Source organism: Hypanus sabinus, chromosome 6, assembly GCF_030144855.1.
Source record: "Hypanus sabinus isolate sHypSab1 chromosome 6, sHypSab1.hap1, whole genome shotgun sequence".
Classification (NCBI taxonomy): domain Eukaryota; kingdom Metazoa; phylum Chordata; class Chondrichthyes; order Myliobatiformes; family Dasyatidae; genus Hypanus; species Hypanus sabinus.
Window position 1 is genome coordinate 175735002 of NC_082711.1, and position 14138 is coordinate 175749139.

At 36.2% G+C, this 14138-nt stretch overlaps 1 protein-coding gene across 1 annotated transcript in view; it reads left to right on the plus strand.

The window, feature by feature from the left end:
* brip1 (BRCA1 interacting helicase 1) overlaps window positions 1-14138 on the plus strand; it is a 257110-nt gene that overhangs the window by 95109 nt on the left and 147863 nt on the right. Inside the window, exon 14 of the mRNA XM_059973652.1 lies at window positions 3078-3239. Within this exon, the coding sequence (XP_059829635.1) occupies window positions 3078-3239 (162 nt within the window). The remainder of the gene's footprint in view (window positions 1-3077; window positions 3240-14138) is intronic.

A 14138-nucleotide genomic window follows, 5' to 3' on the forward strand; every position in this document is an offset into this window, starting at 1 on the left:
CAACAAAAGCTTACAGACTCAGAAGAAAGAACATTAATCCCCATTTGGTTTACAAAGGAATACTATTCTCGTTATCAGTAAATTAGCATTCCTGCTAGTTAACAAAACAAAGAAGCCCTTTTGATTACATACACAGTAATAAAGAAAAAAGAAGAAACCCCCTTTACAAATAGATAAGTAAATAAATTATATAAGTGTATGCATCACTGCCTGGTTTGGAAATTGCACCATTTTGGATCGCAAGACCCTGCAGTGGATAGTGAGGTCAGCTGAGAAGATCATCAGGGTCTCTCTTCCAGCCATTACAAACATTTGCACTACATGCTGCATCCGCAAAGCAAACAGCATTATGAAGGACCCCACGCACCCCTCATACAAACTCTTCACCCTCCTGCCGTCTGGCAAAAGGCACCGAAGCATTTGGGCTCTCGCGACTAGACAATGTAACAGTTTCTTCCCCCAAGCCATCAGACTCCTCAATACCCAGAGCCTGGACTAACACCAACTTACTGCCCTCTACTGTGCCTATTGTTTTGTTTATTATTTATTGTAATGCCTGCACTGTTTTGTGCACTTTATGCAGTCCTGGGTAGGTCTGTAGTCTAGTGTAGTTTTTTTCTGTGTTGTTTTTACGTAGTTCAGTGTAGTTTTTGTACTGTTTCATGAAGCACCATGATCCTGAAAAACATCTCATTTTACTGTGTACTGTACCAGCAGTTATGATCAAAATGACAATAAAACGTGACTTGACTTGACTAATCTCTGTAAGAAGTTCCTATTTAACTCATTTTAATTAACCATCTCCTAATCTTGCAACTGTGACTGCTTATTGGAAACATAATAGCATGTCATGCTTTCCAAGTTTCTTATATTTTTCAGTAAAATCACCCCTTGACCTTTTAACTTCTAAAGAATATAAATCTAATATATTTAGGCACTTTAGATAGGATGATATTCTCTTCCAATGAGTATTGTCTCTGAGAATTGTTTTTAGTTTAAATTGATTTATGGATCGTTGTCATCCTCATTCGGTTTATTTTCATTGTGTTAAGCTAAAGCCAAAGTTTTCTCTTCCAAGAGATCATGACAATATTGTTTTACACTGTTCCAACAGATTTACTTAACTGATCATGATATTCTCTGAATCCATTCTATTTCTTCAAACAGAATGTCCTCCATCACTTTAAATCTGGTTTAATTTGACTAAGTGTTTATTTATTAAATAAATGTTCATGGAGCCAAGTGATAGCCTCATCATTTACTGAATTCTGTATTGTAATACCATTGTTGAGTTTGATGAGAGCACAATCCTTGACAATAAATGGTATTATTTGTGTTTTGCCACAGCTACAAAATGTCCAAAGTGATGAAGGTTGGTTTATTTAGTGATTGGCTTATTGTAAATCTGCGCAGTGTGGTTTATACCAAGTTACAATAATTCAATCCATTCATCTTTGTCAGGGGTTTGCTCCATAGAAGGTGTCACAATGGAAGATAGTCAATAGGTACACCATAGATGTTGTACTAAAAGTTGAAGGGTGGGAATTGACATAATTTGTAGGAACATGCATGGAAAAAGAATAGCAAGTGGCTGACACTACAGGACAGATTAATACATAAGGGAAACAGTGCAACACACACAAAATGCTGGAGGAACGCAACAGGCCAGGCAGCGTCAATGGAAAAAAGTACAGTCGACATTTTGGGCCAAGACCCTTTGGCAGGACTGGAGAATAAAAGATGAGGAGTAAATTTAAAAAGTGGGGGGAGGGGAGAGTAAAACAGAAGGTGATAGGTGAAGTCGGGAGGGGGAGGGATGAAGTAAAGGAGCTGGGAAATTGGTGAAAGAGATATAGGGCTGGAGAAGGGGGGAGTCTGATTGGAGAGGACAGAAGGCCATAAAAGTAAGAAAAATGGTGGTGGGGAGAAGCACTAGAAGGAGGCGATGGGCTGGCAAGGAGATGAGCTGAGAGGGGAAAGGGGATGGGGAATGGCAAAGGTAGTGGGAGGGCACTTGCGGAAGTTTGAGAAATCAACATCCATACCATCAGGTTGGAGGTTACCCAGACGGTATATAACATGTTGTTTCTCCAACCTTCGTGTGGCCTGATCACGACAGTAGAGATGGCTGTGGATTGACATACCAGAATGGGAAATGGATTTAAAATGGGTGACCACTGGGAGATCTTGCCTCTTCTAGCGGACAGAGTGTAGGTGCTCAGTGAAGTGGTCTCCCATCTATGTCAGGTCTCACCGACATACAGGAAGCCATACTGGGAGCACCAGATGCAGTGTATGACCCCAATAGACTCGCCTCACCTGGAAGGACTGTCTGGGGCCTCAGTGGTAGTGAGGGAGGAGCTTTAGGGGCAGGCTACTTCCAATTCCCATTAGCATATGTAAATCCATGGTCTCCTCTACTGTCACGATGAGGCCACACTGCCTAGCCTGCTGAGTTCCTCCAGTGCTTTGCGTATGTTGCTTGAATTTGCAGTATCTGCAGATTTTCTCTTTTTTGTGAGTGAAACAGTGCAAATGTTTTGTACACCCATATTCATAAAATAATACATCTCATTTGGGTTGGTTGAGAAAATGTCGCAAAGAAAGGTGCTAGTTGTGTTGGTCAGAGGATGTTATTTACATACTATTGTTTATGTATAATATAGTAATCATATGAGCCTTGTTACAGATGGACAATTTGTATGAAAATTGGAAATAATGCTTCGAGCAGAAGGTCATTGATCTGAAACAATCATTCTGTTCCTCATTCCACAGATGCTGCCTGATATATTTAGTTTTGCCAGCTTTTCTGATTTCTATCATATTGAGCTTTAGCCTCGTTATTGCTTTGTTAGACTGTCAATAATATGATTGTTTAATAAAATGACAGAATCCTTTTACCTCTGGAAAATTAGTATTGCGTAATGATTTACATCATGCTCTAGTTTTGATTTCTGGTGTTTTTTAGATGGTGGGTGGAAGGGGGGGGGGAATTTAGAAAGTGTTTACAGGTTTTCCATTTATATTGAACTACCCTGGATATCATTATGAACTCTTATACCACTGTTGTACCCTAGGTATGGGTAGGAACAATTGGAATGGGACCAACTGGACGAAAACTCTGTGCTACTTTCCAACATACTGAGACGTTTGAGTTCCAGGATGAGGTTGGAGATTTGCTGCTGAAGATTTGCCAAGTTATCACTCAGGGTGTACTCTGTTTTCTGGCTTCCTACAAGGTAACAGAATAATAACCATGAGATAAGGGACTTAATCGGTATTTTACTAATAAATAAATAGCTTTGCAGTATGCTCTAGCTTGGTATATCGTTCTAATGATTCTACAACTATGCAAATCATTGACTTGACATGTTTATGATGGTACAAAATACCACCTTCATTATATTTTGTATGGTGAAATCAGTTAATTGCTTTTACAAAACATCATTGTACTTAAATACAAGTAGCATGCTAAATTATTCTTTATCAGCTATTTTTTCAAAGTCCAATGGGTGTACAGATATTTTATACATGAAATAAATACTTCAATTAAACTGGGAAAAAAAGGATTATTGTAAAATATCAAAATGAGTTTAAAGTAAAGCTGTGTTTTTACAGTGATTCTGGATTCTTTGGAACAGCAGACACAATTTTTGCCTGTTTTTATAAATGGACTCAACTGAAATAAGGGGCAGCCATGTTGAAAGATTCTAGTATACCTGAGTACAGCTGCAGACTTCTGTTTTCTGGCTTACTTTTGGTATAGGCCAAAGTGCTGACACCAATAAAATGATTTTTAAATGCTGTGAGTTATTCTAGTCACATCTGTTCAGTGCAGTATATTTGGTGCTGTATGCTAAGCTATCATAGAAGGAGAAGCAGTTTATCAAATGGTAAATTTTGTAAAAGTTGGGAAGAATTGTTCAATATTCACTGTTGGAGAGCAAGCAGCAATTTACTAGAGTATATACTCTATTTCCATCTTCTTTCATAAAGCAGACATTTAAGGAAAATAGGACATACTATAGCTAGGAAAAGACTGAATAGCTGAACTAGCAGAGACATAGCATCTAATTTGCAATACAAGCTTTTAAGAATGCGTTGTTTGAATTTAGTCTAGGTGAATGTGAAATAAACATAGTCATACGGTTCAAAACAGGCTCTATGGCCTGCCATGTCTATGCTGATTATCAAGTGCCCATCTTTACTTATCCTATTTGCCAGATTTTGGTCTGCAACGTACCATGCCCTGGAAATTCAAATGCAAATATACTCTCTGGTACACAAAAGCCATATTTTTTAAGTTAAAACAGAAAATAGAGTGCTGGAAAAACTCAGTGGATCAAGCAGCATCTGTGCAGGCAAAAGCCATAAACCCTGCAGCTAGATCAAAATGTCTGTGGTGAACTATGTGCCTGTCTGGACAGGCCCCCTGCTGAATGCTCCTGTGGCTCCTCCCACAGGCCCCTGTATAAAGGCGATCTGAGGCCTGACGCTCGGCCTCAGTCTCCAGGACATTAGTATGATGGATACTGGTTCCTTCTTCCAGTCAATAAAAGCCGATATCTCGCCTTACGTCTCAGTGTGAGTTATTGATGGTGCATCAATGTCAACTCGCACATTTTACCTCCACAGATGCTACTTGAACTGCTGATTTCTTCCAACGTTCTATTTTCTCTTCTAGTTCCAGTATTCGTGAGGCAAGATGGCATCGGAGTGTTGCAAGCTGGTCTCTGCAGATCTACTCATCATTTATGGTGCAGTTTAAGATACATCTGCAGTCTCTTTTGTCTTTATTAAAAGAGTGTCTATGGATACTTTGACATCAATTTCATGTGGCTATTAAAAAGTGCCCATAATTTACACAAATTGGTACTAGATTATCTCATTGAGCCAGAGAAACCAGAAGTAAACAAAATGAAATAGGTGACAGTATTCATGCAGTTTTAATCTTGTGTCTAATTTCTGCAAGGCTGACTTGGAAGTGATACAGAAAAGAGGAAAAAGTGGAAAAGTGTTCCATTTTCATTCACATATGTAATATAGTCCAAAAATGAATAAAAAATATAAAGAAGAGGTCCTTTTTAAAAATTTGAAGTTATGAGCCATTGAAAAATAAACTACAAGAAATTGCTCTAAAGTAAAACTAATAAAGTTCTTTCTGTGATTATGAATTCCCATGAACATCAAACCCTATTATTCTGGTAATCAAAGAAGGTCAAGTTTGCAGGATGCTTTTTAGTAGATCTTTAAACTTGAACTGCATTTGAATTTTTTTTTACAATATACTTTTAGTAGTGGACATTTTATTAAACTAAATATACTGCATTTAGGATTGATGTTCTCTTTATATATTTATGGAGCAGAGCTAAAAATTAACAAGTCTAGTGAACAGCATTTTATAACAGCAACGTTGGGGACTGAGGGTGGTCCTCTAACATGGGTGGTCATGTTTTCATGATTAATTTTACTATTGGGACCAGCAATGATTTTCACTTTAAATGGGTGGTCTCTCTCTTTCTCTGTGTTTGTGTATTACAAGGTTTGTTGTACACTATATACAGAATGTATGTTAGCAAGTGACACATTGAATGTTGTGACTAGATAATCCTGACAATGATATGTCAGATTCTAATGTTTTTTGGCAAAACAGTTTTGTTCACCTTAAACTACTTTGCCATCATGCACAAATGTAAAGAAGAACTGAGAGGGATAAATAGAGTTTAGATCTTGCTTGGCCATAATCTCACTGAAAAGTGGAACAAATTCAAACAGCTGAAAGGGAAACTGCTGTACCTTGCATCCCTTATGTTTTTATATCAAAGCATGATTCAGCTGCCTGCAGTTGGGCATTAGAGCTCTTAAATACCTGAAATATTTTCCTACAGGGCAACACAAAATGATCAGAATCAGATTTATTATCACTGACGTATGTTGTGAAATTTGTTGTTTTGTGGCAGCAGTACAGTACTAGATATAAAATGTACTATAAATTATAATATAAATATTTTAAATTACATTAGTAGTGCAAAAAGAGCAAAAATAGTGAGGTAGTGTTGATTGTTCAGAAATCTGCCGGCAGAAGGGAAGAAGCTGTTCGTAAAACAGTGAATGTGTGCCTTCGAGCTTTTGTACCTCTTCTCTGGTGATCTGAATATTTTTCTTTAATTATTGTTAAATAACTTACCATTAGTTTCTATAAAAGATATGAGCTTTAATTTTTATTTGTTTTCTTCGCCCAGTTTTATCCCCTTTTCAAACTAATTTACCTTTGAGTTAGAAAACAAAACTGAAGGGAAAAATAATTGACTTGTGATTATTTAGAGGAGTTAAAAGATAGTATTAGTTCAGGAAAAAATGGCGCAAGAGTAAAAGCTCAACCATTATTATAGGATAGTATAAATTGCCTTTTCTGAGACCACATTGGTTTTGAGCTTTCAGCCCTCCTGTAGATTTTTATCTAAATATCCATCCTAATATCAAGGTCATTGTTTTGTAGTATCCGATGATGAAAACCATCATAACCTCGTCCTCAATGAGACCCTCAAATCATGCTGTTAAGAATAATTTCTGGATCATATTTAGAGGTTGATATACTGGCAAGTTTACTCCTTTCCAATCAGGGATATCAAAACCAATTGTAGTTCAACTGGCATGATCCTGATGAAGGGTTACAGCCTGAAGTTTCAACTGTATATTCCTTTCCATAGATGCTGCCTGAGCTGTAGAGTTCCTGCACCACTTTGTGACTTTGTGTGTGTCGCTCAAGATTTCCAGGATTTGAACAGTGTCTATTTATGCAGTTTAACTGCAGAATAGCTTTAGATCTGGGATCTTCCTGCTTTGTATGGTTTAATTTCTTGCATACTTAGATAATGTAGTATTTGGGAAATGATTGGCTGTAATGGAAACAGCTCTGTAGGTCTAACTTGAAGATATGAATGACTAACCAATACTTGCTACTCTTTTTCGCTGTCCTTTGAAGGCAGATTTCCGTATCAGGGTGGCTCCATAGTAATTGGACCAACTTGCATCCAATGATGAGCATGACTTTGGGGATCGGCATTCAAACGAACTTGGACCTTGTCCTGATAACATCTACAGGGGTGTACTGAACTAGAGGGGCAAAAATAATCTGCAGTGAAGAATGTGGGTTATTTTTTCTCATATTGTAATGAAGAAACATTCAATTGTGGCCATTGTACTGTCTCTCCAGAACGGATAGCAATAAAAGTAGAGTATAAGTCTCAATTGTAATTCAGAATTGAGATTTCATTTTGATGTTTGGTGAGATGAAAGCTATAATGACAATGTGAAACTAAAAACAATTTTATCGTTTTGTAACAATGGGATATTCAGTTATTACTTTATGGAATATTAAGCAAGAGAATCGCAGCTATACCTCCAAATAATGCAACCTCGGATATTAGATGATGTCTGAACAGAAATGTTAGAATTCATTAGTTCATGATAGAGCTGTATTGCTTGGAAACTTTGTCAGGAAGTAGGATGGAGAAATCTAGGGAAGATGAAAACATTTTTAAAACTGGAGGAATAAAATAAACTTGGCATTTGAGGATTTTAGTAATAGAGCAGAAAGTTCTTGGAATGTAGTAACAGGTTGAAGAACAAGGTGCTAATTTATTATATCAAATGAATGTATTTGGAAAAATGGAACTCAGAAGAGTATTTAGAGCCCGGACCTAATATGGGAGACTTGACAGTATTTTCTGTGGAAATTAATGGAGGGATATTTTGCCCTAAAATAAAATTTCCCAGGCCTATGTTTAACTATTTAATTAAAAACAATCCACTTTGCTACACTTAACAAAATCAATTGTTCTATTGTGGCTAGAGTGTGTTAAAACTTTGTCTGGTTTGTGCACAGAAGCAGATGTCCTATAAATTGATTAAGATCTAATAAGAATTAGCTTGAGACTTAAGCATCCTAAACAGTTCAGTCATGTAGTGTAGTTTCTGCGAAGATCCATCGGATGGCTGCAAAGGCCAAGAGTTCGAGGTTATTTGTAAGAGAATACTTAAATAAATTATCTTATTTTGCCACATGTATTTTCAAGAATAACTTATAATATGGGTAATTTGTAAAAGAACTGGAAGGAGTGAAAGTCAATATTTCTGGCAATAATTGTCCCTTAATTTCCTTCGCAATTGATTTGTTGTTAGATGTTGTGTAGCCTTGGAAACATGATACTTAAATTGTTGTACTACTGTTTGACTAACAAAGGATTTGTAAAAATATTGTATGGTATAAAATCCTTAGATATTTAAGTTCTTAAGATTCATAAGTATTCAAAATAATTAAAAATCAAAGGAACAATTATATATATATATATATATATATATATATATATATCATGAAATATTTTTACTAATTGATACCATTCTGCTAAATAATTCTTGACATGTCCTGAGTTTGCCACTCTTAAATAATCCTGAGGTCTGGCTTACCTTTTGCAGCTGTATGCCTCCCTGTGACCTGCTGATATTAGTACTACAGCCATCCTTCTAGCCAGATCTGTGAGTGGTTGTGAATTCTCAAATGGTGAATCTGGTTAGCCTGTTCTTAGATCACTATAATTCCCTTTTAAAGTCTTGTGCTGTAATACTTGCATGTGGAGAGACCCTGCACTTAATGATAATTCCACATAGAAAAGCCAAATTTCCCTGGAAAGCCCAGACTAATTATATATTACAGTATTGCTTCATAGTTTTTTAGTAATATAATTTACTAAATCATGGCAGTAGTTTTTGAAAGAGAGACTAAATGAATAATTGTCTTTTTGTACATTGTTATAAAGATAGTTTCAATGCCAACTGATTACAATTTCTTTTGTCCCACTTATAATTCCACAATTGACATAATTGAATAAAAATTTGTTATATTCCAGAACGTCAAATTATTAAGGCCTGAATTAACGTTGAATTTTCATCAGTGAGTAGATACGGTTAAGATGATAGAGAAAATATGTTGGTGTTTATCTCTGCACACTCATTTCGAACTTTATATAATTAATAAAACTTAAATTAAGCAGTCCTATTTGTAGCCCACAAAAAACCTGTTGCCTCTATATTCTAATTAAATTATTATCAGCAGTGTGTTGATGATAAATCAGACTTTCACCTGACCTATAGCATTTTTTAGTTTCTACATTCCTTGCTTCTCAGACATTTGAGATCATATTAAGAAAAAATAGTTTTTTTATTAGGTGTAGTATTTGAGGTAAATAGCCTAGAATGTGGCTTCTTTATCAAGGTGTAAGAGGTCAGTTACATGTTGGTTTTGAATAGGATTGACTTTGATGGGGGAATATTAATAGGCCCTTAGGTTGAAATGACAATTGTTGCTTCCTTATGAATAAACGTGTTTGTACTTCAGAGATGAGACTAAGATTTAAAAGCTGGGTATATGGATGCTGAAATATTGGGATCAGAGGCCCTCAGGGTCAAATAGGAGTGTGCTATATTGCATACTGGCATAGGACTCTTGGCAAGAATTGAAACTTGCTGTTAAGCAGAAAATGAAGACCTCAATTTCAGGTTTTAATTGGTTTGGGTTTAAATTTTGTAGCCCTGCTGATTGCTAAGGCCTATTGTACAGAAACAATGCAGATCAGGTATAAATCTGGTGGGATTAAAATTAATTTGTGCAGGTTGATTTATGGATTGCAATATAGGTTTCTCTGTTGTGATGTTACTTATAGTAACGTAATTAAGGATGATTAAATTTCTTTCCAAAGAGATTAAGATGATTCATAGCAGTCATGGTGAATGTGAAAGTGTTGCTTGTGTAATGAGAGTTGATGCTTGTGGAAGATAAAAAGCTATTAATATAATAAAGGGATGGTTAGAGGATACCACAGTCAGACCTGATGTCCTCATCAGCAGTTGATTTCATTTTCAACACTCTGCTACTGTCTTTTACATTCTTCTTATAGGTTACCGCATTTTACAGCTTGAGAAAAGGATAACTGAGCATGTGTTTGAGAACATAATGATATTTTAAAAATTACTTTGATCTCTCATAAAATAAACCTGCACATACAGTATGAAAAATATGTATTACATAATCTCATACTATGAAAGTTGGCACAGAAATTCCTGAGATCATTGGTAGATATTTACAGATTATACTGAAATGCTAGATGCAAAACTATTTGTGGAAGAACAGACCTTTCAAAAAGCTTCTAAAATATAGCATTTATGTCTTAAAATTTTAACATTTGCTTACAGAATGATTGATAAAGAAGTTTGAAAAGTCTGACAATTCTAAGAAACTTTCCTCTGCTGTTCAATTGAAATTATTAACCTGCTCAGTTGAGGAAAAACACCAGAGACACGAAATTACCTCCGAAGCGGTTTTTATTCAGAGAGGAGTTCGCACTTCGGGCGTAAGGTAGCCAACTCCCAATCTGTCGGTTTACAAAGGTCATACTTATACCCAAAAGCAGGGTACTACATTCGCAAATATGGTTACCGATTCAAATTCATCAATTGATTGGCTATTGCATAGCTAAGCACGCAAAATACTCGGAATAAGCAAAGACGCAAGCGTAATACTTGGAATGGGTATGGACGCAAGCAAAACTCTTGAAATAGGTATATAGCTCAAAATACTTTGCCAAACACATTGTCTCATGGTTGCAAGGTTCCTCTTCTTTGTAGTTGCCACATACTGTCTGGCATCTTATTTTAGCTACCTCTTCCCTGTCCTCCTACACTTCCCCAATGACGTATCCTCTCCCTGGTCCTGTCTACATATTTTGCTACACTTGCCCCTCGCCCACCCCTTCTACACGTACCCCTTACCCTCTTCACATTCTCACCAGCACCCACTGTCATCCCTCAGCATCCACATGAGTTAAATAATACTGAAAATTGAAGACCACTGTTGTGTTGACAACATTGCAACTATTTTGTGTTATCAGTTGACCAATCTTGTGTATGGCCATTTGGTATGTTGAAATTACAGGCACATGTGATTAACAGCAGTGAATTGGTTTCTCTTCATGTTTGCATTTTAATTCATTCTCTTTATAAGCACTAGCCTATAGCCAGCTGAAAATTATATGTATATCTAATTAGCCATAATAATTTGTTTTGCTTGTCATGGTTCTTTGTACTTAGTTCAATTCTTTGATTCAATACTTCAATTTAAATTAAAATGTATAACCAATTGTTAATATGCCTATATGCTCAGTAAGTACATGTGATGTCAAGAACATGTATAAAGCATTCTGGTTTTAAGAAGAAAAATGAACAGTAATATATTGTGAGGAATGGTGGATACCTCAAAGACCTTGATGAGTTGCCATATTTATGTAACTAGTATGGGTGACTGCTTGGCTAACACAAAAGACAATGTTATTGAGTATTCTATGTCTGTACCAAATTGAATAATACAAACTGACATGTGCTGCTACTAACATTTATTCTATGGTCTGCAGTGTGATGTGACACATGTCATAGTCACTTCATTGTGTAAGTAATGTTTTATATTTACAAAAGAATAGTTTAAAATTGGTTTAAGCATTTTGAATATGAATAGTTTGTGTTTGGGTTCTATTGATAGCTAATTAACAGGGCATTTGTAATACTGAATCGAAGGTATGATTCTAAATTATATATGCACAAATTCATGTTATATGGACAAAAGAATAGGCATTTACAAATTAACAGCCTTCAACTGCTCAAATCTTTGCAACATACTGTACATTTCAGCGGACAACACATTATCTATAAATAAGATGCCTTGCAACACGATAATATTTTGGTATTAATGCTTTTCCCACACAAGTTCTTATTCTTCTCCGTGGCTTTTGCATTAGATTTAAATAAAAGTTAGGTGTGCCTTGGGAAAAGAACAATTGCTTACTGAGTTGTCTTGGATTCGCTCATGTGCCTTTGTTGTCCGTGATAATATGTTGCAGTCTTTGTGATAATTACATGAAGTAAAGAGAGCTAGTATTGTCAAATAATTGCTAATATCAGAATCAGGTTTATTATCACTGATTTGTAGGTCATGAAATTTTGTTGTTTTGCAGCAGCAAGACAGTGCAAAGATGTAATAGTTAGTAAACAGTGCAAAAATACCAAAGTAGTGTTCACGAATTTGTGGACTGTCCGGAAGTCTGACATCAGATGTCATCCTTTGTGCATCATTGTGGGGCCAAAATGCAAAAGCTCTTCCCACAGCATTGCTGCTGTATATAATTTTGATATTGAGATTACAGAAGAGTAATTAAGTAACTTTAGTGAGCTACTGTACTGCAACTGGAAAATCTGACATCCTACAGCTATAATGCACCTGTTTTGACAAGGGCAGATACACTGCTATCCCTGTATTGTGTTGATCCATTATGCCTTTCCTGGCTGGAATAATATTTGTACTTAATAGCACGGAAACTCCAAATCAAAATAAAATCTTTGAAGTTTACCAACTTGCAGAACGTATCCAGACAGCTTGTTAATGGCAGTCATGTTCACTTTCATTTGTTCTTTGAGAGCACACTGTGTTATTGGCATTTGACCAATGGGATTGTAGTACATAGTGACCCCTTTTAGAGCTGATTCTTGTCTAGGGAATGCATTCTGGGGACGAAGTCAGGTATATTGATTAAAGAAAAAACATAAACAGTTAATGTTTCGGGTGGAGACCCTTGATATCCTGATGAAGGGTCTTAGCCCAAAATGTCGGCTGTATACTCTTTTCCATAGCTGCTGCCTGGCCTGAGTTCCCCTCCAGCATTTAGTGTCTGTTGCTTTGGATTTCCAGCATCTGCAGATTTTCTTGTGTTTCTTCACTAATGAAGTAAGGAACACTGATTCGGTGGATGGCTTCATCCTGGATGATGTAGCAGCCAATCCCACCCAGGGAAGTAGTGAATATACCATTATACTCCTAATCTGAGTCAGGTAAATGGATGTACTCAGCTAAATTATGAAACAAGAAGCTTGTTGTAATATGCTGATTCTCAGTAAACTCTGGTTCTTGTACCCTAGTTGAAATCAGTTTTGGATCATTGATGATTCAGGGTATTGTTAAAGTCCAGGGCACATGAGCACTCTAGAAATTTGTCTAGAAATCTTCTCATTTGCGATCAATAGCAAAATTTAAAAATGTATTTAGCTGTGCCTCAAAATTTGTTTTTAAACTTCCTTTCTAGAAGACGCAATCTTTTATCTTTATTTCTGGTATCTGATTGACACCAATTTTTTCTCCCAGAGTTGAAATGTCTAATACTAGAAGGTGTACATTTAAGATGAGAGGGAGTAAATTCAAAGGAGATGTTTGGAACAGGTTTCATGGAGAGTAATGGGTGCTTGGAATGTGCTGCCATGAATGGGGGTGGAGGCAAATATGATACGAATGCTTCAGACTCTCTTAGATGAACACATGAATGTGCAGAGAATCAAGAGATAGTGTAGGCAGAAGGGATTAGTTTTATTATTTACTTTTATTTTAGATATAGCACGGAATAGGCATTTCCAGCCCTTCAAACTTCATCGCCCAGCAACCCCCGATTTAACCCCAAACTAATCATGGGACAAGATGGCATACTAATCAGTATGTCTTTGTACTGTGGGAGAAAACTGGAAGATCTGGAGAAAACCCACAAATTTCATAGAGAGGATGTGCAGACACCTTACAGACGTCAGAATTGACCTCCGAACCAGTGCCCCAATCTGCTATAGCGCAGCACAAACTGCTATCCTTCCATGTCAGCTTCGACTTTGAATTAGTTCAGCACAACACCTTAGGCCAAAGGGCCTGTTCCTGTGCTTTGCTGTACCATTTTCTTGAACCCATAACTTGTCTGCACTATAAAGGTTTCCTCTTTAGATAGCGAGAAGCATATCAATTAATTGAAATTGAATATTTTTGGGGGATTTTACACATAAATAAAACATTTGCTTGCAATATTAGAATTAAGAAACTGCTATATTTATTTTCAATTTTTCTTCATAATATTGGCATTTTACAAAAATAATTTAAACTTCAAAAATTCTGCTTCCCTTCTACCCACATTTATTTTGTCTTTAAACTAGATTTTACAAGTGTGCCATATTTAATTGCTAAACTTTAGTGTTGTTTTGAAGATTATCACTTGAATATGAGG